The 25,000-nt window shown below is 42.2% G+C and overlaps 2 protein-coding genes across 5 annotated transcripts in view; one reads left to right on the top strand and one right to left on the bottom strand.

The window, feature by feature from the left end:
- The window catches only part of LOC138968368 (sodium- and chloride-dependent GABA transporter 2-like), a 68,113-nt gene extending 64,883 nt beyond the window's left edge, over nt 1-3,230 (top strand). The window contains exon 13 of the mRNA XM_070340927.1: nt 1-3,230. This exon is cut by the window's left edge and continues 450 nt beyond it. The gene's annotated coding sequence lies outside the window, so the exon portion shown is untranslated.
- Nucleotides 3,231-5,229: 1,999 nt separating this feature from the next.
- The window catches only part of LOC138968369 (uncharacterized), a 21,574-nt gene continuing 1,803 nt past the window's right edge, over nt 5,230-25,000 (bottom strand). The window contains exons 1-11 of one of the 4 annotated variants that reach the window (XM_070340928.1): nt 24,215-24,459; nt 23,510-23,693; nt 15,197-15,262; nt 12,624-12,774; nt 12,035-12,256; nt 11,131-11,815; nt 10,114-10,287; nt 8,727-8,854; nt 7,779-7,927; nt 7,436-7,527; nt 5,230-5,988 (exon numbers count right to left, since the gene is read on the bottom strand). In XM_070340928.1, the coding sequence (XP_070197029.1) occupies nt 5,767-5,988; nt 7,436-7,527; nt 7,779-7,927; nt 8,727-8,854; nt 10,114-10,287; nt 11,131-11,815; nt 12,035-12,256; nt 12,624-12,774; nt 15,197-15,218 (1,845 nt within the window). In that variant the 5' untranslated portion in view covers nt 15,219-15,262; nt 23,510-23,693; nt 24,215-24,459 and the 3' untranslated portion in view covers nt 5,230-5,766. Of the gene's footprint in view, nt 5,989-7,435; nt 7,528-7,778; nt 7,928-8,726; nt 8,855-10,113; nt 10,288-11,130; nt 11,816-12,034; nt 12,257-12,623; nt 12,775-15,196; nt 15,263-15,912; nt 15,933-23,509; nt 23,694-24,214; nt 24,460-25,000 lie in introns of those variants that run through there. The other 3 variants (XM_070340931.1, XM_070340930.1, XM_070340932.1) reach the window with 3 other exon arrangements.

Raw genomic sequence — 25,000 nt, 5'->3', positions numbered from 1 at the left:
AGTTGACCAAGTTTTGAGAGTGGTCATTAGCATGATTCATAGCGTGTTAGGATCAGTGCAGGGCCGGATCTGGGGGGGGGGGGGGGTTCCTGGGCTTCCGGAAACCCCCCCCCCTGGCCATCCAATGTACCTCTCAGAGAAAACAAAATGTGGACTTTGGACCCCTGCCATCAGTTGGAACCCCCCCCCCCCCCCCTCAAACGAACTTGGTCCGGCCCTGCAGTGTATTCTTGTGGTTGTTTCAATTTGTCACATATCATGTTTAAACTTGCTAACATCCTTAAAAAAACCCACCTCGAAATGTAGAGTTCACCCAGGTTTGATTGTAGTCACATGATTTTTAGCGTGTTATGATCCGTGTATTCCTCTGGTTGTTTTTGTGTGGTTAGAGATATAAGGCTAACACCTTGGTAACATTAAAAAAAAGAAAAAGAAAAAAAAAGCCAATTGGAGGGTTAACCAAGGTTTGATTGTGGTCAAATGATTCCCATCGTCTTACGATATGTGTATTTCTGTGTTTTTGTCTGTGTGGCAAAAGATATCGGGCTCAAACCTTGGAAACATCAACAACAACAAAAAAAAAGAAGAAAAAAAGACCAGTGGAGGGTTGACCAAGGGTTGACCAAGGGTTGACCAAGGGTTGTTTGTGGTCCGATGTTTCACAGCAAGTTAGCACGGGTATGTGTTCGTGAGCTTTTTCTGATTTTTGCGCAAACAAATCTCGTGTGCTTCATTGCGAGAAACCGTCATCGAAGAGTTCACCAAGTTTTGATTATGGACATATATTACATAGCAAGTTAGGTTGTTTTTTCTCTCACACATTTGGTGTATTTCTGTGGTTGTTTGTACATGTATTTTGTTAGATAGAAAGTTTAACCTTGGTTATGGACAAGTAACGCCCTGCCCAGATGTTCACCACTGAAGTTTTGGTTGTGGTAAGATACTTCATAGCAAATGAGGAAATGACATTTTGTTTTGATCCCTTTCAAGAACAGCTATTTCCTGACAAGTTCGAACGGCGTATGCATTCCAAACATTGCTAATGTTGTGTATTTTGTGTGAAATGGATGCCTTAACCTAAAGTACGCACAAACAAACACACTAAATGTTGTTTACAAAATACCGATAAATATAATGTCAAGTGTTCCCTTGGAAATTCATGTGTTCCTGCACATATTATGTTATTTGTTTGCAAAATGATGTCCTGTCATTGATTTATGTGTAATAAGGGCCCTATGTCAGTGAAGACTTCAGCAAAGAATCTTGGCTTGTTATTAAGGGTGGTCGTCTACATTTTTGCTTTTTTTCAATAATCTTATGGTTAGATTTCGCTAAAAAGTTATGTCAGATGATGAATGAACCATGGGGAAAAAAGTTATAGAAAAATAAATATATGTAAAAAAAGATTTTATTTTTGGATAGCGTGACTCACGCTTCCAATATTTTGTTTTCTGTTTGCTGAGAACATGTGCTTTGCCTAAAAATACTGACCAATTAAATTCATGTCACTATGCTTATAGCCACGCCCAAACAAGTGCAGCAACAGTTTGACACTGGAGCGCTGTCCATGCTTTTTTTTAAACGCACGAAATGCACGGGATTTGAGAGGAGTTTTGCGCTTGGCATTTTCCAAATAAGGATATCCTACTATGAGAACTACGCTGGAATACTACAATGAATTTTCAAACGGCTACACTGGCTTCGTCTTTCCTGATCGAAAGGGGGTGCATGTATTGTTGATAATTGTAGATTATAGACTCTGCATTTTAATGGTCAAATGGCGATTTCGGTATAAAAATGTAGACAAGGACCTTTAAGGGTCGTGGCCGGACAGATATAAGATATTGACATTGTCAAGTTATTTTTAATTTTGGTTTTGTAACTGGCCAGTTTCATTGTTAAATGCGCATCCACACACACCCACTCAATAAATAAATAGATAAATGAATAAACAATTACAAATAAATAGATAATCAAAAAAATAGTTTCACAATTAGATACATGTTGACACTTGTGACACTGGTAAATACTAGGGATAACTTGATACTAAGGATGAATTGATACTGAGGATAATTTGATCCTCAGGATAATTTGATACTGAGGATAATTTGATACTGAGGATAATATGATACTGAGGATAATATGATATTGAGGATAATATGATACTGAGGATAATATGATACTGAGGATAATATGATATTGAGGATAATATGATACTGAGGATAATTTGATACTGAGGATAATCGAATACTGAGGATAATTTGATACTGAGGATAATGTAATACTTGGGATGTCTTTTTGTTTTCGTTTGTGCCTCTTGGTTCTGAGAATGATATTAACCATGCACCATACATCTGACAGGATGTTTCATTTACATTCATCATTCCGTCTTTTGTATTACTTGACACAGAGTAATTGTTTTTGTAGAAATCTATTGGTTAAAGATATACATTGTATGTCTTGTTTTATATTCGAGTGTGCACAAGATTTTGTTTTCTATCGTGTAGTTTTTCTTAGAAGTTGTAGTTTGTAGTTTCAGTGCCTTTGTAACCAGCAATGTTTTTGTTGTGATGAAAAGATCTGGTATATTCCTCGGCAACGTGAAACTTTCAATTCTCTATGTAGAGCTGCTAAAAGTTTTGTTTCTTGAACAATGATGTTTATTTGGTTGGCGCTGAGTCGAAACCATTCACCAAATTTGATACTTCAAGGTACGTACGTGTGATCGACAAGAAGAAGAAGATACTTCAAGGTCTGCTTTTCATGACTAATTAAAAAATCCAAAATCTGAAAAAGTTGTCAACAGGTGGGGGTTTTCTGTGAACGTTCACATATAGTTCCTTCTATTATATATTGCTTTTAACAACAACAACAAAATTAAAAGAGACGCGCAAATATAATAAACACATGAGTTACAACATGATGACGTGTCGGCTCTGATAAAGTGAGCACCACAGAATCGCTTCTTCAACAGTGCCTATAAAAAAAATGTAAAAAATAAAAAAAGCCTCTAAACACAGGACGTTGATTACTCTCTTCACTAATCCATTCCTGTTGTAATCAGATGTTGACGTCAAGATGCGTTGACATAGCTGATTTTACTAAAACCACAATTGCACACTGTATATTTTTAATTCGCTCCACTTTTATAAAAGCTTGCTCACTGTAGATTTAAATGATTATACATTTATGTGCTCAAATACTAAATAAAGATATTTTTGTACAAATGAGAGTGTTTGGTTTGAAGCAAAGCATGAACAAGAAAAACAACAACACCTTCATTATACAAAATGTCATTGGCAATGGCAAAATACAATGAAACAATTACAAAAAGGATAACATTACAAACATGCACGCTCCCAGCATACGCATTCATTTTTATCGGTTTATAATCGTCGCCTTATGAACAATGTGAACGCTAGTTTTGACATGGATGAATGTTCATACCACCAACTGCAGGTACACTGAGCACAAAAAGTTAAGGATATTTTTTCAGTGGTATAGCCCAGATGTTAAACAGCAGTTTTTTGGTCAGAAATATACGTGTATTTAAAGATCAGTCTTTCTTCTGCTCAAAAATGTGTTTCTGGAATCTGAGTAATATTTGGGTATGACGTCACAGGTCCGTGACCACGCCTACCCTCAAAAATGGCGTTTTTTGACGGCATGATTCACTTTCAACCGTCAAAACGGTAAGTTAAACCATAGACCAAATAGCCTGGACCGCCAACTCGTCACGTGACCCTTCGAGGTTACGACTCTCGACTTTCAGGGGCGCGTCGCGTCCGGTTTGAAAGGCCAGTGATTCGAAGACAGTGAAAAGAAAGCACGCTCCAGTTATTTGTGACAATGGGAGGTGACAATGAACTGGATTTTCCAAAACTCCAAACTAAACTCATAAAACTCATCGAAAAACATGTTCCATATGCACTTTTGCTGAGTTTATTTTAGCATTTTCAGAACTTACCTCGGCCACTTCGTCCATGTTTACAATCGACACCGGATATCACGCCCCCCTGATTTCTGAAAGGCTTGTAAGCGTAGGTTCCTAAATGCGAGAGGCCGCTACCTCGTAATAGAGAGAAAGAGCGGAGAGAGAGCTAGTTGGCGGTCCAGGATAAAATTTATTGTCTATGGTTAAACTGAATGATATTTTACTTTTTTTTTTTTTTACACCAAAACGTTTATTTGGTGTCTTACCTAACAAGTCATACACATTTCGTTCAAATCCCTCGCGCAGTCAGGCTGATCTAGCGTGTAAAAGAGAGCGACCACAATCCTGAAAAACACAAAAAAAATCCAGGGTTTTTGTGGTGTTTTTGCTGGGTAGCTGCAGTTGATATGCAGCCTGACTGCGCGACGGATTTGAACGAAATGTGTATGAACTGTTAGGTAAGACACCAAATAAACTTTCCGATGTAAAAAATGTAAAATATTCAGTTTAAGTCACTGTTTCGACGGTTGAGAGTGAATCATGCCGTCAAAAAACGACATTTTTGAGGGTAGGCGTGGTCACGGACCTGTGACGCCATACCCAAATATTACTCAGATTCCAGAAACACATTTTTGAGCAGAAGAAAGACTGATCTTCAAATACACGTGTATTTCTGACCAAAAAAACTGCTGTTTAACATCTGGGCTGTACCACTGAAAAAACATCCCTAACTTTTTGTGCTCAGTGTATATACAAATATGAAATAACATTTCAGAGCACACGTACATGTTAACAAACACATTAACACACACACACACATCCACACACCCACCAACACACACACACACACACACACATTCACATGAGAAAGAGAGGGGAGAGAGAGAGAGAGAGAGATTGGTTTGGTTTTTGGGTTTTAATGTCCCTTAGAGAGAGAGAGAGAGAGAGAGAGAGAGAGAGAGAGAGAGAGAGAGAGAGAGAGAGAGAGAGAGAGAGAGAGAGAGAGAGAGAGAGAGAGAGAGAGAGAGAGAGAGAGAAGAGGTGTATGTCTACGTGAGCTTGGAATGACACACAGATAGACAAGAGTGAAAGAAATACAGACGAAGACAGACGAACAAGCACACAGTCACACAAAGACAGGTAGACAAACAGACGAACACTAAAACACACGAACGCATACACACACAAACACACAAACATTCGCGCGCACGTTTTACGGTAACAACGCACAATACAATAACAATGCGGAGAAACGCAGTTTGTACTTTGGTTACACATATTTTATTTCCCTGTTATTACCAGGGCAGCATGGATAAGATTAAGTGTTGTCTTCATCGCACACAAGAAATCGCAGACTGTTGGTATATATGCCCCGAGACAGTTTAATTATAATATTGTGATTAAACGTACATACATCTAATACTACTATACTGTTTAAGCCCTGAAATCTGCCTGAGTATGAATACAGACACAGTCAATGTCGTACACTCCCACAGACGCACATACATACATACATACATACACACACAAATGTACACAGACGCACATAAACCAAAACACACAATCATATATAAAAACACACACATACACACACACACACACATAGACACAAGTACGCACAGACGCACAAAACACACACACACACACACACACACACACACACACACACACACACACACACACACACACACACACACACACACACACACACACACACACACACACACACACTCGTTTTACGCACATGCCTGGCAACCACTTTATACAACAAAATGCACCGATCATGTCGTGCACAAACGGGTATCAATGATAATATCGAGGAGGTTTCTCGTTCAGGGCAACACCTGACCATGGAGGAAGTCCACGAAAGGTTTGTGCTTGAGTACTCGGGGCACTTTGAACTGATTGGATGACGCGTCTGTGTTCTTGATGACGTAAGAGCGAAGCTGATGGAACGCCCCATGACGCAGCACGTGGACTTGAGTGACGTCAATGCTGCCTTTCTTTCGGAATGAAGAGTAAACGTAGGACTTCTGACAAAGAAAGTCGTCGATCTGTGGCAGAAACATTAAATATTAATGATCTATGACACCGATACACGCGCAGCCTAGCGGTGACCCTACGAGTAATCTTTTCCTGCAGTTATAAATAAATCATCGAGGCAAACTTCTTTCTCGAAGTTCTGTTTCAGTTTTCTGATAGACATGAAGAAGGAACGCAAGAATGTTTTCGTGACGTCATTATATTCGCAGTATAACGTCTTCTTTAACATAGGAAGAGAGGTTCAAGAAGTTATATTGTGAAATCGTTCTCGTTCATTAACTACAAATAACACAACAAAATGACGTACAGAAACAATTTCAGAGACAAATAGACACACATATATATATAGATAGACACACAGATTGATATGGATAGACAAAGGAAAAACAGACAAACACAGACACAGGCAGATAGACAGACAGACAGAAAAACAAACAAACACAGACACAGGCAGATAGACAGACAGACAGAAAAACACACACACAGGCAGATAGACAGACAGACAGACAGAAAAACAGACAAACACAGACACAGGCAGATAGACAGACAGACAGAAAAACAGACAAACACAGACACAGGCAGATAGACAGACAGACAGACAGAAAAACAGACAAACACAGACACAGGCAGATAGACAGACAGACAGAAAAACACACAAACACAGACACAGGCAGATAGACAGACAGACAGAAAAACACACAAACACAGACACAGGCAGATAGACAGACAGAAAAACAAACAAACACAGACACAGGCAGATAGACAGACAGACAGAAAAACACACACACAGGCAGATAGACAGACAGACAGAAAAACACACACACAGGCAGATAGACAGACAGACAGACAGAAAAACACACAAACACAGACACAGGCAGATAGACAGACAGACAGACAGAAAAACAGACAAACACAGACACAGGCAGATAGACAGACAGACAGACAGAAAAACAGAAAAACACACACACAGGCAGATAGACAGACAGACAGAAAAACACACACACAGGCAGATAGACAGACAGACAGAAAAACAGACAAACACAGACACACCGGGCAGATCGACAGACAGAAAAACACACAAAAGTGCTTCCAGTTAAAATGTGATGGCTTTAGTGCACCACACATGTCTGGACAGTGAGTAACATTATGAATGACATCACACTCGGCAAAGCCTGGAGTGACGTCTATCATATTCGTATTGTCTCAACGTAGAGATCATAAGGATAAGATAAGGTATGTCTGTGCTCTCTGCGCAGAGTCAGATGCATTTATCTCTTAAAAAGAGATCTCGACAGTCAGCCGAATTGTTGTCACGAAAAGGAGTGTACCGTAATCTAAACTTCGGACAATTGCAGGAACTGTTATGGCAATTTCTGCAAGCTTCATGAAGAAAATAATGTTGTAGCGACATCCATGACTCGAGTGTCGCGCTAATTTGCATATACCGATGTTACGTACCATTGTTTTTTGGTCCTCGGACAGCAGGTCTTGTTCCTCCATCCCCTCTAGCTCCAGGAAGACGTGGTAGCGTGGCACAGTGGACTTGTTCTCTGCATACATGAATTATACAATACAATAAATTAAAGGGAAGAAACATAAACGGTTTCAAGGATACAAATAAATGTAGTCCGGTGAAAAGAACCAGGATGTCATAACTCAAAAATAGAAAATCACGGACTCTTTTTTCCTAATGCATTTTTATAAAATGAATTAAACTGACAAAACTGTCTTCTTTGTTGTGAAGCAAGGAAAGTTGTCACTATTGTTGTTGTTGTCGTCATTTTTGATGACCAAAACCTACCACTTATGACGTCATCAAGGAGGATACTCTCGGCACAGCAGTAGTCGACGAGGGCGAGTCCTGACCACTGCGCCACTGCGTCCTTCAGCGCCGTGTAGAAGAGAGCTTCACTGGTCTTCTCTCCCCTTACGTTGAGAAACTGGCCCATTCTGTCAGACAGACGAGTCATTCGGTCAAGATACGAACTCCGGAAATAACTCTGTAATGAACGGTGGTTTTAAATGATTATTATTGAAGTGTTTTCATGGATATCATTCCATTACTTGTGTATGATCAACTGTATCCAATTACGCACCATCTGCCTAAATGAAGAAATACTGACACAAATAACAATCATAAACTCGTAAATAATCGATGTTCAGAAATAACTCTGTCGGGTTTGTATGGGTTGTGAAAGAGTGAATACCCTTGCTTTAATTGAGGCAAGCTTTCCACATGTCATGCTTGTCCACGTGTTTCAGAAACACCCCTCGCTAGCAACTGGCCTGTAATATCACGTGGGAAAGTTGGCCTCAATAAAAGCAAGAGTATCGATTCCTTCACAACGCACACAAACCCGATAGAGTTAATTTCGAAGTTTCCACTCATGGCAGGAAGCAGCCAGATGTGGATTTTTGGTATGTTTCCAAGTGGAGGGATGCTCTTATAGCAAGTAACAGACTGAACAGATCTGTGGCACTGTTCTCGATCATTCGCATGGGACTGCTGGAATGATTTAGGTTTAAAAAAAATCAATGCAAAAACATGCAAAATGTGGCAAGTATACCAAAACTTTAAAAATGTTGTCCAACTTTAAAAATGTTGCTGCAAATGCTGAGGGAAATATACAGCGGTTGTTCCCCCTGACAGAGTATGGTGTTTTTTTAATTTTTTTTATAGCAAAGTAGGCTACGTACCTAATATGTATTTGAGTCAATCAATGGCTGTTAAAGCTGCGGTGTTACTGACCTGTACAGGAATTCAAAGATGGGACACTGGTTGAGGAAGCCAGTCACTCTCACCACGTCGCCAAGCCGGTATCGGTACAGCCCGGAAATATTGGTCAGTACCAGTTCGTATTCTTTCCCTTCTTGTACCTGTGAGAGAGAACTGTCCCCGTTCAGTTACACATGAATAAGCACAACATCTTTTTCCTACCCTCATTTCTGTATTTCATGTTTAAATCGCTTGCTCCTTCTCTACAGGGAATTTCTATTGACATTTATAATATGCCTGCAGCTTATACAAAAGGAATTGTAAAACATAAACAGTGGAAGCGAACAACCCACCTGTAAAAAACACCCAATTTAAGTCTCCCCCTTATATTGTAGACATTTACCTCCATTTTAAGACCTTACTTTTTAGAAGACCTCATTATCTCAGATATGTGTAGGTCTTTACCTGGTTGAAAACCGCAACACGGTGGCCTAGTGGTAAGGCGTCCGCCCAGTGAGCGGGAGGTCGTGGGTTCGAACCCCGGCCGGGTCATACCTAAGACTTTAAAATTGGCAATCTAGTGGCTGCTCCGCCTGGCGTCTGGCATTATGGGGTTAGTGCTAGGACTGGTTGGGTTGGGTCAGAATAATGTGACTGGGTGAGACATAAAGCCTGTGCTGCGACTTCTGTCTTGTGTGTGGCGCACGTTAACTGTCAAAGCAGCACCGCCCTGATATCACCCTTCGTGGTGGACTGGGCGTTAAGCAAACAAACAAACAAACAAACAAACCTGGTTGAAAAAGATGCAAGTTTACGATTTGTACAGCGTGTCAAAGTGACACGTTTGCCTGCGGTTACGACTAAGCCTATTTTATCCCCACCCCGTATTACACAATTCATAAATAGGGCACAATCAGATAACCATTAACAACTATGCACGAATAGTACAGCCAGTAAAATATCCTCCACGAATCGGTTTTTCTTTATAATACATCTTATCTATACCTTATCTACTTCATATTTTTCAACAGTTTGAACACGACGAAAAAATTCCTTACAACAGTGGGTACTTCTTCTTCTTTGTTCATGGGATAAAATTCACACGATCTTTCACGTGTATAACCATTTTTACTTCGCCATTTCTTACAGCCATACACCGCTTTTGGGCGAAGCAAGCTGGGTATTTTTGTGTTTCTATAACCCACCGTACTCTGGTCTTTTCCGTGCGCTCTTGGTCTTTTTCTTGCGTGTATACACGAACTGTGGCGCACGGCACCGTATAATACACACCTGGTTATCTGGTTCATATCTTACCACAGTATGAAAAGGACGAACAAATTACTTGCAACAGTGTCCGCGACTGCACATAGCGCGTTTCTTTTCGCCATCTACTATACGTACGGCACCGTGCGATACCTACCTGGTGTAGCAGCACGGTCTCAGGCTGCTCCAGGTCGCTGCACTCCACAGGGATGAACTCGAAGAACTGCACACAGGGGTGCGGCAGGTATCGGGAGGGGGAGTCCCCCGGCCACAGGTTGATGCCCACCAGACCCTCCGTGGCGGCGTACAGGGGGGAGTACAAGGGGATTCCCTGGGGTTCAACAAAACGTTATTCAATTTTGATACCGTCATCTACGTTACCGTCATGAAGCTTGAATACACAAACATACTTTTCAGATCCATTAATCGCCCAGAAGAAGCCTCCAGTGGGGGATAAATGTCGGCATCACAATATATTTCATATTCATTGAAAAACTTTTGAGGAGATTATTTTAAAATATTGTCTTGTATATATTATATAGTACGAAATAACGGCTTTTTCTTAATCCCGACGGGCAGCTACTACCCCTTGTTGGTGAAAAACTATTAAGCTACACAAAAACACAACTATTGAGAGAAAAAAGCCACACTTTTTGGGGGGAAATGTTCAAAATCTATTGGTCGCTTCGTATTGACAGAGGGTATAATACGTGTATGATATCTGACATTGAGGATCCGTACTCAAGCATAATGCTAATATAAGCGAATCACTGACAGCGAGACATCACAGAAGTAAAGACGATGTTCAAAATACGTACCGTATTTAAAAAAACATAAAAGCAAAAAAAAATGGGGGTGGGGTTGTAAACATGTTGAAATAAGGAAGAAAAAGAGACAAGATGGAACGCAGAGAGAGAGAGAGAAGAAGGCGTGGCGCACCAGTCTATGGCAAGCGTTAATCTGATAACACTAGTTATGTGTACACAGGGCACACACACACACACACACACACACACATACATGAACGCACGCACACACGCACACACACACATGAACGCACGGACGCACGCACACACACAAACACACACACACATGCACGGACGCACGCACACACACACACTCACACACACACACACACACACGCGCACACACACACAAACATACGCAAACACACCTTGAGGTAGGTCTCTCTCAGCTTGTCGGCGTAGGGCGTGAAGGTCCCGGAGTCCACAGTCAGCACCATGCACAGCTCGGGCCAGACCCGTCCGCACACACCCTCCGCCCCCTCTCCGCCCTCGTCAAACGCCTTCTGGATCTCATCGGCGCGAGCCGGGTCTGGCTGGAGCAGCTTCTCGAGCCTCGCACGGACTGAAGGATCGACGTTGAGCTTGGCGTTGAGCGTGCCGTGGCGGATGTCGCTCAGCAAGTCCACCAGACAGCGGTGGAGAGTGGTGACGGCGTTGTAGACGAGGGAGGCGAAGTTGCCCTCGATCATCCCCAGGTGGCGGTCCTTCAGCGCGAAGAGCAGGTGAACGTAGAGCGCGTCGGGCTCGGACAGGATCTCGAAGCCAGCCAGCGGGGTGGTGTACATGTGGAGGACGCTCTGCTGCCTGGAGGGAGTGGAGGAGTTGGGACCGATCTTGACGCCCGCCTTGGACGTCCTCCACGTGGGGTTGTAGAAGATCTTGAGGCTCTTCCTCAGCCTGTGGGCGGTGCTGGGGAAGGTCTCCACCATGCAGCAGTACAGGACGGACACGGCGTGCAGGAAGAACGTCGTCTGCTGCTTCTTCAGCGTCGGGATGATCTTGTTGCCTTCCCCCGAGGTGCCGGACGACACGCCGAACAGCGCCGGCTGCTGTCTGCAATTTTAAAGTCAAATCATCAAACATTCCCTGAGAGAAATAAATGGGTTTGCATAATGCGATGATCTTACTGACTCTTTTTAAAGTTTTCTAGCTCCGTGCAAACAAACAAACAAACAAACAAACAAACAAACGTTGACCAGGCTATGCGTTTATTTATTTGTACTTTTTAATCAAAAAATGAGCAAATACACAAAGTTGAATATTTGCACTCACCTTGTCAACACACCCTTCTCCCCATCAGTCATCTTCTGCACGTAGGGCGCGTAGTGGTCGTAGCGCGTGAGGGGATGGCGCACCTGGAACTCCCTAACACTGGTGACCGTGCCGAAGTCGTACCGCTTTCCATACTCCGTGTCTCCGTTCTCCTTCAGTTGGCTGAGCAGGAAGGCTGTCTGGGCGTCCGCCACTTTGTGTGTCGCTCGTATTAACTTGTTTCTGAACAGAGTTAATTATGTGACTTTATAATCCCTTTGTGTGTGGAAATTAGGCTGTTTTGCTTTTATCAAGCTAAGTTCACTTTTTGCTGTTCCTGCGTGCATTCTCACTGTGCGTGTCAGTAATTTGGGGGGGGGGGGGGTAGTGTGTGTGTGTGTGTGTGTGTGTGTGAATGTATGTGCGTGCGTATTGGCGTGTGTGTGTGTGTGTGTGTGTGTGTGTGTGTGTGTGTGTGTGTGTGTGTGTGTGTGTGTGAATGTATGTGCGTGCGTGCGTGCGTATTGGTGTGTGTGTGTGTGTGTGTGTGTGTGTGTGTGTGTGTGTGTGTGTGTGTGTGTGTGTGTGTGTGTGTGTGTGTGTGCGTTACCTGTAAATCTTGCCCAGCAGACTGAGGGCGTTGATGGACACGTAGTGACGGAGCGCCTGGCCGAAGGATTGCTTGGAGTGAGACTTCTTGGACAGCACGTCCAACCCGACCAAGAGAAGCACCACGGACACCAACACCCCCGTTACACATGCTGACAGAGAGAAAGAGAAATGATGGGGGAAAAGTCACCGTGAAACAGTGCAGAGCCGGTACACAGAGACACACTGGGACACAGACAGACAGACATACACTCACTCAGTCACACACGCACGCACATACACCAACACACAAACAGAGCATAATCTTTTAAAGAATGAAGCTGGCTGCCTAACTCCGAAGAAAAAGAATGAAGAATGATCGGGCCATGCTCCTCCAAATAGACGCGCTCCGCAAAATAACTGTCAGTTTGAATAGGATGAGAAAGAGGGAATACTCTTGCAAATACTAGGCCTGCACGGAGACATTTTTTCAACGCATGCTCTTTGTCCACGTGATTCAGACACACCCTCCGCTAGTGACTGGCCTATAATGTCACGTGGGAAAGTTTGCCTCACTAAAAGCAAGGGTATTCACTCTTTCACAACCCATACAAACCCGACAGTTATTTCCGGAATTCGCCTATTGAAATCAAGTGCAGCGTCCTACCTTTCAGCGTCCTACCTTTCACCTTTCAGTGTCCTACCTTTCAGCGTCCTACCTTTCAGCGTCCTACCTTTCAGTGTCCTACCTACCTTTCAGTGTCCTACCTTTCAGCGTCCTACCTTTCAGCGTCCTACCTTTCAGCGTCCTACCTTTCAGCGTCCTACCTTTCAGTGTCCTACCTTTCAGCGTCCTACCTTTCAGTGTCCTACCTTTCAGCGTCCTACCTTTCAGTGTCCTACCTTTCAGCGTCCTACCTTTCAGCGTCCTACCTTTCAGTGTCCTACCTTTCAGCGTCCTACCTTTCAGTGTCCTACCTTTCAGCGTCCTACCTTTCAGTGTCCTACCTTTCAGCGTCCTACCTTTCAGCGTCCTACCTTTCAGCGTCCTACCTTTCAGCGTCCTACCTTTCAGTGTCCTACCTTTCAGCGTCCTACCTTTCAGCGTCCTACCTTTCAGCGTCCTACCTTTCAGTGTCCTACCTTTCAGCGTCCTACCTTTTACCTTTCAGTGTCCTACCTTTCAGTGTCCTACCTTTCAGCGTCCTACCTTTCAGCGTCCTACCTTTCAGTTTCCTGATCAACACCCATCGAAACATTGGCAAACATGGTGATTCAAACTTTCCAAGCAAAACAAACATGGCGGTTCCGATGCCCATCAAACTAACCAAACCTGCTTGCCGTTAGACTCAAGCCAAACTATCCATCAGATATTTATCCATCACTGAGATACTTTCAGCCTTGACTTCTAACAGCAAGTCACGGTGCCAGGTCACTGTGGCCGCCATGCTTCCTTTTGTTCCATGTGGTGATGCATTTATTCATTTTTACGTACGTATCTTTGACAATGACGAAAAGAAGATCTTTGATGTCATAAATGTTTTGCTCCAATCTAGAATGAGAAACGAAGACCTGTGCCATCATTTGCAGATTGTCTTTTTCTCGTCTTCTTTCGATCGCTATTTGTCAGTCACTTTGCGCATAAAAAAAAAACCAGTTGTAGGCTATGTCTTCTTGGTAGATTCATAAGCCTACTGTTAGTAACCAGTTGTAGGCTATGACTTCATGATAGATTCATAAACGTATTGTTAGTAACCAGTTATAGGCTATGTCTTCTTGATAGATTCATAAGCCTACTGTTAGTAACCAGTTGTAAGCTAGGTCTGCTTGATAGATTCATAAGCCTACTGTTAGTAACCTGAGTTACAGGCTAGGTCTTCTTGATAGATTCATAAGCCTACTGTTAGTAACCTGAGTTACAGGCTAGGTCTTCTTGATAGATTCATAAGCCTACTGTTAGTAACCAGTTGTAGGCTAGGTCTTCTTGATAGATTCATAAGCCTACTGTTAGTAACCAGTTACAGGCTATGTCTTCTTGGTAGATTCATAAGCCTACTGTTAGTAACCAGTTACAGGCTATGTCTTCTTGGTAGATTCATAAGCCTACTGTTAGTAACCTGAGTTACAGGCTAGGTCTTCTTGATAGATTCATAAGCCTACTGTTAGTCAGCGTTAATGGCCTGCATTGGTGGTTATTAGGGGCGGATCAGTTAGTTTGAAAGGGGGGGGGGGTGCACTTAGAATTCAAAAATGTACATCGAGGGCACGCAGCGCGCCCAAGACTGCTAGGTGGGTCCGGGGGCATGCCCCCCACCCTCCCCCCCAGAAGTTTTTTGTCCAAAGCAAAATGGTGCTATCTGGTGACATCTGAGCTTAGAAATTGCCACGGAATCATCTTACCAAATTTCAAAGTAACCAAAACTTCTTCTTTTTATTTTTAGCTGGGAGGTGGTGCACGTGCAATTATAATTCGATTGCTCCTCATCCACATACTTTCTTTTTTTCCCCAGCACAGCCTTTCAAATAGCACAAAATACAGTATCTTTGCCATAAGCTTCATCGCCATGGCAACGGCTATCTGCGACCTTTACTTACCAATCAGGGTCAAGATATCCATTTTGTTCCGGTTGCCAGACAGCTAGTCCTCAATCATGTTGCACACTGAAAGGCGTAATGACCACTGAAGTTAATTAGTGAGAAGAAGGTTCATTAAGAGAGAGAGAGAGAGAGAGAGAGAGAGAGAGAGAGAGAGAGAGAGAGAGAGAGAGAGAGAGAGAGAGAGAGAGAGAGAGAGAGAGAGAGAGAGAATTGAATTGAATTGAATTGAAATTTATTTTACGAGGGTGACAGAATAAGCAATGTATACATGCTTGTTTTCATCCGGCCCTCGCCCATTGAGGGGTAACAAACAAGAAGAAATAAAAGATAAGTTTAACTATAGTACAAATAACATATTTACCATAATTAACATGTCAAGCAACCAATAAGACATTTTAAGATGCATTAGGATTCTTTAGCAATGCTTGAAAATTATATATAACAGAGAAATATGTGTTTGTAAAAATTCCTTCATGAGAGAGAGAGAGAGAGAGAGAGAGAGAGAGAGATAGACAGACAGACAGACAGACAGACAGACAGACAGACAGACAGACAGACAGACAGACAGAGACAGCGACATAGATAGAAACAGGAATAGAGTGTTCGTCTCTTTCTGGATCAGAACTGAACGAAACAAGAAAACACGAAGGAAAATGCACTGGACACGTTTCAAAATTCCAAACGATATTTGCTAAATTTCAACACACTTCTACCGTATTACAAAAAGCATTTTACTGAACAACTATCAAGGACGCACAACTGTAGATAATTAATGTCAGTGTGAAGCCGACCTTGTGACTAGGAAGACAATTTACAAATGGCCGCCAAAGGGCAACTTTGGATTCAGCGAAGCGGAAAACAGCAGAGCACAACAAAATCTGAAGTGTTCAACGGTTGACTAAAATATTAATCGTTCTGAAAGAGAGAGAGAAAATGTAAGTTTTACGCCCTCACGGCAAAGCCATTAGGGGCATGTTACACGGGAAAACCCGGCTTTGTATGAAATAATCGTTCTGGTCTGGTAGCTAAGATAATTATATGCGATGCGTAATCGTTCTGGTCTGGTAGCTAAGATATATGCGATGCGTAAAGGTGAGCGGTTACGGAGTGTTCAGCACAATTTCAACGGAGTGGCAGTTTGTGTTGTGTAGTCTATGTGCGGGAGTGAGGGGCAAGGGGGATGGGGGGGGGGGTGGTGGTGTTAATTCAACAGAAAATGCCACTTGTATTTGTGTTTTGGGTCGTTGTCATATGTTGTTTGGTTGTAGATGTACCACACTTTTCCATCCATTGTGTAATTGTATGGACAATACAAGATCTTATGACTGATGTCTAATGTCTTACTTGCGTCATTCTACGAACTAATTTCGTCCACAAAATCCTATTGTACACAGGGAGCAATCATCATGTTGATAGTTGCAATCTTTTGTTCGGACCTAAAGAGGTACAGCGTGGCCAAATCAAAATGCAACCCACAAAACTAATCCAAGAGGGGGGGGGGGGGGGGGGGCTTAAATCGGGTTAGTTTGGTTACCGCTCAATTCCAAAGCTCTAACTGTTGAGTTGATGCTCAAATCCGAAATTTCTTTTCAAAACAGCACACAAGTAAGTCCATTTGACCTACAAACTGTGTGGACTTGTCATGCATAAGCTGAAGATAATGTACACCAAATATGAAGTAATTCGATCAGCAGATGAAGAAGTAATTAGCATTTTAGTGGGTTGCATTTTTTGGGGTCACCCTGTACGTATCCAAGTGGAGGGATGACTTTATCCCACGTGCAAGCCGGGGCATGGAGATACTGTGTCGCGCTGTTTTCACTAGGATAATATGTGGCACTAATTTGACTGGCATAATATGTCTCACTGTTTTGACTGGGATAATATGTGGCACTGTTTTGACTGGGATAATATGTGGCACTGTTTTGACTGGGATAATATGTGGCACTGTTTTGACTGGGATAATATGTGGCACTGTTTTGACTGGGATAATATGTGGCACTGTTTTGACTGGGATAATATGTCGCGCTGTTTTGACTGGGATAATATGTGGCACTAATTTGACTGGGATAATAAGTCTAACTGTTTTGACTGGGATAATATGTGGTACTGTTTTGACTGGGATAATAAGTCTCACTGTTTTGACTGGGATAATAAGTCTAACTGTTTTGACTGGGATAATAAGTCTCACTGTTTTGACTGGGATAATATGTCTTACTGTTTTCACTAGGATAATATGTGGCACTAATTTGACTGGGATAATATGTCTTACTATTTTGACTGGGATAATAAGTCTCACTGTTTTGACTGGGATAATAAGTCTCACTGTTTTGACTGGGATAATAAGTCTCACTGTTTTGACTGGGATAATATGTGGCACTGTTTTGACTGGGATAATATGTCTCACTGTTTTGACTGGGATAATATGTCTCACTGTTCTGACTGGGATAATATGTCTCACTGTTTTGACTGGGATAATATGTCTCACTGTTCTGACTGGGATAATATGTCTCACTGTTTTGACTGGGATAATATGTCTCACTGTTTTGACTGGGATAATATGTCTCACTGTTCTGACTGGGATAATAAGTCTCACTGTTTTGACTGGGATAATATGTCTCACTGTTTTGACTGGGGAGGAATGTTTCTTTAGGTGCCAACAGCGCTGTAACCTCTCATTGGAACGGACACGCGTGGGTGACCTCTTTTACATTAACTACGAGGAGGTGAACCGAACAAAAAGGGCAATACAAGTTATAGTTTCTTGTCTACAATTATGCTTCCATCTGGGTTGTCAAAGAAAGTTGACAGCGACACAAATAATGTTCAAGGTATTTTTCGCTCGATTTATTTCAGATTTGGAACATGCGGTCAGCACTTTTGCTCTTAATTTACGAACAGTTTTGAATAAAAATGCCGTTGATAATGCTTAACCTTCGCCGGTCGTCGTGGGTCCGGGTGGACCCAGAAGGGTGTTTAATTGCAAGTATCTCTTAAACCAGTTGGAATTTTTTAATGAGCTTTTAAGAATGCCTCAGACACCTAAAAAGCTTTTATGTCCTAAAAGATCATTACATTTCAGCGAGAAGTAATTAAAAAAACAAAGGTCAAATTTAGACTACACACGGAAGACATCGTGGGGCCGTGCGGACCCATGTTTCTCAAACTGAAGGAACTTACATCAAAACTAGGGAGAGAAGTCACAAACCTTCAGGTATTGGCTCTAAACATCATTTTCTACGATCTGTTTAATTTTGGAGTTAATAAGCAAGTCGCGTGGAGCGAAATTAATACATAACAATGTGGGTCCACACGGCCCTACGACGTCTATAGAAGGGTATTCGCGTTTTTCCTTTTTTGAGAAGCTTTAGTCCGCACGGTAATAATTAAAATTAATAATTTAATTTAATTACTTCTCGCGGAAATTTAACCACGGCGTCTACGGAAGGGGACGCACGTTATTGCTTCTTTAAAAAAAGCATGGGTCTACGGAAGAGTATGCATATTTTTCCTTCTTTGAGAAACATGGGTCCGCACGGCCCCACGATGTCTTCCGTGTGTAGTCGATAACCCGGTCGGGCGAAGGTTAACGCAACATTGACAATAATAATAATAATAATAATAATAATAATAATAATAATAATAATAATAATAATAATAATAATAATAATAATAATAATAAATGAGCATTTATATTGCGCAACATCATAACTTTACAATTATGCTCTTTGCGCTTGACACATTTAAAATTAAAACACAGTTATACAAGCATTTACATCTACATTCATAGTCAGCAACGCTTAATTAAAAGCATATACCATCAACCATACATTACAAAAGATTCTTCCACTAACTAAGTAATAAAAACATGAATAAAATAGGTAGTAAAAACAAGGAAATACCAGTTTGTTTGTTTGTTTGCTTAACGCCCAGCCGACCACGAAGGGCCATATCAGGGCAGTAGGAAATACCAGCTGAATACCCTTAATCAAACAGAACATGTTATCAACAATACTGAAAACAGCCCTAAATGTTAATATACATTGTCACATTATCACTAAAACAACAAATACACTACATGTAGCCTACTGATGGACTGAGAAAACAAAATCAGGGGTTGTATTTCGTGAAGAGGTGCGTTTTAAGTGCTCGTTTGAATGCTTGGGGTGACTGAGAGTGGCGGATGTGAAAGGGGAGAGAATTCCATTGTGTGGGTGCGCAGAAAGTAAAAGTGCGTTGTCCGTATGTTTTGGTTTTTGGTGTGTGGAATGGTGAGGATGCGGCAGTCAGAAGAGGCACGGAGTTGTCTTGCTGGAGAATAGACGGTGAGGAGTTCAGAGAAGTAAGCAGGAGACGAGCCAGAAAAGAAGTTAAAGCAGAGGGTGGACAGTTTGTAGTCAATGCGGGCTTGAATAGGTAACCAGTGCAGTGTGTGAAGAAGTGGTGTTGCGTGATCTCGTTTTCGTGCTTTCAGAATGAGGCGTGCTGCCGAGTTTTGGACTTTTTGTAGTTTATGCAGGAGGTACAGAGGACAGCCAGAGAGAAGAGAGTTGCAGTAGTCAAGTTTAGAAAGAACAAAGGCACAGACAAGAGTGTTAGTTGTTTGAGAGGAGAGTGTGTGGCGAATGGTGCTGATCTTACGAAGCTCAAAATAAGCTGCTCTAAAGACTAAAGATATATGTTTGTTAAGGGTCATGTCAGATGAAAGGGTGAATCCAAGGTTTCTAGCTGATGGTGAGAAAAGAATGTCGGTGTTGCCTATTTGAACAGCAACAGTCACCTTCCGTATTAGTTATGCATTGCTTGAAACGCGTCTCTCGAACGGTTAACGGACGTAGCAACTACTCTATGTCAGTATGTCTGATGAAGTAGAGACATGGACAACATGCACCTGACAACCATGCACACACTGTTTCATCTGACTGCAGTTAGTCTTTGTCAACGGTCATCCAACAGTATGTGTCCTGCGTGTGAACTGACAGACATCAACACTGACTCCGCTAGACGCAGGGAAAGTGACAGCTTTCAATTTGGGCAGGACCCTTGTAACCATAACGACCCCCCCCCCCCTCCACTCGATCCACCCCCTTAACACTGAACGGGTTGAATGACCTCGATTCACAGATCACGAGGTTCGTATTAGTTACGGTATTACTGACTTTGCATACAAAACACAGGCACACGAAACAGGAATAGCTTTAAACTGGGGTCTAATAAATGTTTCTTTTACAACTTGAACAGCGACAGACATTACGAAAACAACCCAAAACAGGGCACAATAAAATAAATAAATAAAAGACAAGAAAGAAAGAAAGACAAGAAAGAAAGAAAGGAAGGAAAATAGGAAGGAATGAAATAAAAATAACGCTGCCCAGTTTTCCCATGCTTTGAGGAGCATCTCATTTCCACTAGGATGACGTAATGGTGACGTCACTTAACACAGTGTTAACGGGTAGTTTGACATGTGATTCCTAATTGACTCTGTGCCCGTTGCGAGGTGAAGGCAGTACAGTGCCAATGTTAAAGAATTAATAGTTTTGAACCCAGAAAGACATCTGTAAAAATGAGTGATATAGGCCCACGACGTAACAAAAGTTATTTATGTCGTCAAGAGGACTTTTCAACGCGGTAGTCACACGTACACAACACGAACATAACGAATCTCATTTTACCCGGAATGGAATACAAACGCATTTGCTCAAGATTGTTTTTCAAGAATTAAAGACATCATCATTCTAGAGTAACCAATCATAATAATACACCGACACAGATCTGCCGAGAGAAGAGCATCTGTCAACTGCACATCATATATATCAACTATCTACACCATGGCTGGTTTCTGGGCAGGGCAGACATTATTTGCTGAACTATTTTTGAAGGTTTACATAGGTTTTTTTCCCCAATATTATTAATTGTCAGAAAAAATGGCTACCTGCACAGATAGGGGTAAAGCTGTAAAGCAGCCTTCGTTTTTCAAGACGAACGCGACCGATGCTCTTATCACTGTTGGGCTGACTATCTGACCTGGTCAGGCTTTTGCATTGAGAAGCGAGAACTAGGGGGAACATTGACGTCCTCACAGAAAATTGTCCTATTAGGGACATGAAATAGGTGATATGTTGGTTTAAAAAATAAAAAAAAGACAATTTTGTTTTTTGTTTTTAAAGTTTTGACTAAATGTTTTAACACAGAGGGGGAATCGAGACGAGGGTCGTGGTGTATGTGTGTGTGTGTGTGTGTGTGTGTGTGTGTGTGTGTGTGTGTGTGTGTGACCAAACTACTGGACCGATTATTATGAAATTTGACATGAGAGTTCCTGGGAATGTGTGTGTGTGTGTGTGGGTGTGTGGTGTATGTGTGTGTGTGTGTGTGTGTGTGTGTGTGTGTGTGTGTGTGTGTAGAGCGATTCAGACCAAACTACTGGACCGATTATTATGAAATTTGACATGAGAGTTCCTGGGAATGATTCTTTTTTTCGATAAATACTTTTGATGACGTCATATCCGGCTTTTTGTAAAAGTTGAGGCGGAACTGTCACACCCTCATTTTTCAATCAAATTGATTGAAATGTTTGTAAAGCAATCTTCGACAAAGGCCGGACTTCGGTATTGCATTTCAGCTTGGTGGCTTAAAAATTAATTAATGACTTTGGTCATTAAAAATCTGAAAATTGTAATAAATTGGGTTTTTTTGTATATAAAACGATCCAAATTTACGTTCATCTTATTCTACATCATTTCCTGATTCCAAAAACATATAAATATGTTATATTCGGATTAAAAACAAGCTCTAAAAATTAAAAATATAAAAATTATGATCAAAATTAAATTTCCGAAATCGATTTAAAAACAATTTCACCTTATTCCTTGTCGGTTCCTGATTCCAAAAACATATAGATATGATATGTTTGGATTAAAAACACGCTCAGAAAGTTAAAACGAAGAGAGGGACAGAAAAGCTAGCGTGCTATGCAGCACAGCGAAACCACTACCGCGCTGAACAGGCTCGTCAGTTTCACTCCGTTATGCACAAGCGGCGGACTACGGTCAATGTGAAAAAATGCAGTGCGTTCAGTTTCATTCTGTGAGTTCCACAGCTTGACTAAATGTAGTAATTTCGCCTTACGCGACTTGTTTTACATTGGATAAGACTTTTCTTTCTTTATTTGGTGTTTAACGTCGTTTTCAACCATTCAAGGTTATATCGCGACGGATTGGATAAGACACTGAATCCGTTAATGTGGATATATACCCAGAGTACAATCCGTTAAATGTGGATATATACCCAGAGTCAACGACCTCGGTGTTCTCTTTGCATATAGGTATTTTTGATGAACATCATTTTTGTAAGAGCCACTCCATCAAAGCCACAACAGCAAGCACTGAAGCAGTCACGGTGTTGAGTTTTGGTATGTGTCGCAATTAAAGGATAGTCTTATCCCATGCAAAAGCCTGCTAAGGCAAAACAAACCAAAAAAGTCTGTTTACGGTATCCCGACCGACCCTATTTTTTCGCGCGACCCTAGATTTTTTATTTTTTTTGCATTTGGGGGAAAAAAAAATCTTTTTTTTTTGGGCAAAATAACTTTAACCATATTTTTTGGGGAAAAAAAATCCCGACCTACCGACCCTATTTGTTTTGCCTATATGTTACCGTAAACAGACTATTTTGTTTGGGCCCAAGATCTGCGATGGTGAGCCAATAGGTTTTCACGAGATGGAGTGTGTCTTTGAATACAAAAACTGATGTGGCAGGCCCCACCATTAGCCCGGATAACACCTTTTCAAGGCACATATTTTGTAACCTGCGAACACGATGATTAAGCAGGTTTCTTTCAAGCACTAAACAAGTCGTAGACAGCTCCTACGGAGAAAATTATGAATGCTTCCATTATACGCTTAAAACCCCAAACAGGCTGCATGCAGTTAGGCAGAGAGACTGACGGACAAAAACATGTACACAAAGACAGCCTGGTAGGCCGCAGACATGTACCCGCGCGTGCTCACACACATACTGACACACACACCGGCACAGATACACACACATACGTACACGCTCACACACTGCACAGAGATACACACACGCACGCACACACACACGCACACACACACTGACACACACACACACACACTGACACACACACACACTCACACACTGACACACACACACACACGCATCATCCCCAGGGCTCTCAGTCACACCCTTACACGCACCCGGCTCCCCCTGCCCCTTCAAACACACACACACACACACACAAACACACACTGACACGCACACACACACACACCAACACACACACGGCTTACTGACCTCGCCGTGTAATGACCGGTCAGCTCAGGAGCGAAGAGTGACCACAGGGCAGTGGACGTGTGTACAGCCTGTACAAGTCAGCCTGACACAGCCCCTCTGATTCTGCAAGTTCTCTCCCTTCTCTACGCCGCTTGGATTCCTTTGTTCAGTTCTGTTGCGAGGCCTGGCTGGACAGCTGAACCCACTGCAACGATCGATGAAGTTAGACTACGATACATTCGTAAAATGAAAAATGTATTTCTTACAGGAAGTGATACACGTGTACTTCTGCGTGCGTTCGTGTGTGTCAGTGTGTGTGTGTGTCAGTGTGTGTGTGTGTGTGTGTGTGTCAGTGTGTGTGTGTGTGTGCAGTGTGTGTGTGTGTGTGTGACAGTGTGTGTGTGTGTGTGTGTGTAGTGTGTGTGTAGTGTGTGTGTGTGTGTGTGTGTGTGTCACAGTGCAGTGTATGTGTGCAGTGTGTGTGTGTCACAGCCTGAGTGTGTGTGTGTGTGTGTGTGTGTGTGTGTGTGTGTGTGTGTGTGTGTGTTTGTGTGAGTATTATTATCAGTGCCATGAGTGCGTGTGAAAGTCAAAATACCGCGTAGACTGATATGGTCGAACGGTCACAACTGACAAGGTTGTCAACAAAACGTAAGCAGTAAGCGTAAAACTACGTTCAGTTTTAACCCAAGAAATCATACTCAGACAAAAAAAACCATCACTTACCTTGAAAACTCGGGAAGAGCTTACCACCGGCACGAATACAAACACACGTACTATACTGCGAACATACCCACTTTCAGTTTCACACTAAAGCTTCTCAGTCCGAGTCTCTCTTCCAGTCAGCTGATCAGACTAGTCAAATTGTTTTTTGTTCACCCGTACGACTAGCGTCGCTGTCCCCGGTCTGCGCGCCTTTCTGATGCTGTACGAACGGAGAGCTGAACTTGAGGTGAACTTTGAGCTCTGTGCGAACAGTGTGCTACCTTATTATTTTGTCACAGTCCTCCACACAGCTGGTGAGGGGAGTGGAGGGCTGTGAGGTTTTTGAATTGACACAGGCATGTGACTTTGTTGGTGTGAAGAGGGGGTTTGGGTGGGTGGGAGTGGGACGGTTTGGGTAGGGGGATGGGGGGAGGTGGAGTGTGGCTGTGAGAGCAGGGAGGGGGGAAGGGGGTGGGTCTGTATGTGTACGTTGTCATGTGCCTGTTGTTATTGCGTGTTCGCTTTCTCCCTACAGCTAATGCAAATTGCGGGATATCAGTAATTTACACCCCGGTTACAGCGTGCCAGAATCTCTGGGAGTAGGTCTCGTGCATAATGTAGAGACACACCAGTGTTTACTCTCGTGTAATTTGATATCGTAAACTACTCACAAAAAGTCAAGGAACACTTTTTATATTACGCAATGCACCAAAACCAGTCAAGACACAATGATGATCGTTCGCACATATTTAATTTCATTATTCGACAGCTAGTTTGAACACAAAACAATCAAAGCGATGAATGGAC

Source organism: Littorina saxatilis, linkage group LG6, assembly GCF_037325665.1.
Source record: "Littorina saxatilis isolate snail1 linkage group LG6, US_GU_Lsax_2.0, whole genome shotgun sequence".
Lineage (NCBI taxonomy): Eukaryota > Metazoa > Mollusca > Gastropoda > Littorinimorpha > Littorinidae > Littorina > Littorina saxatilis.
The sequence above is the reverse complement of the archived record's forward strand: the minus strand, read 5'-3'. Positions and strand labels throughout refer to the sequence as shown.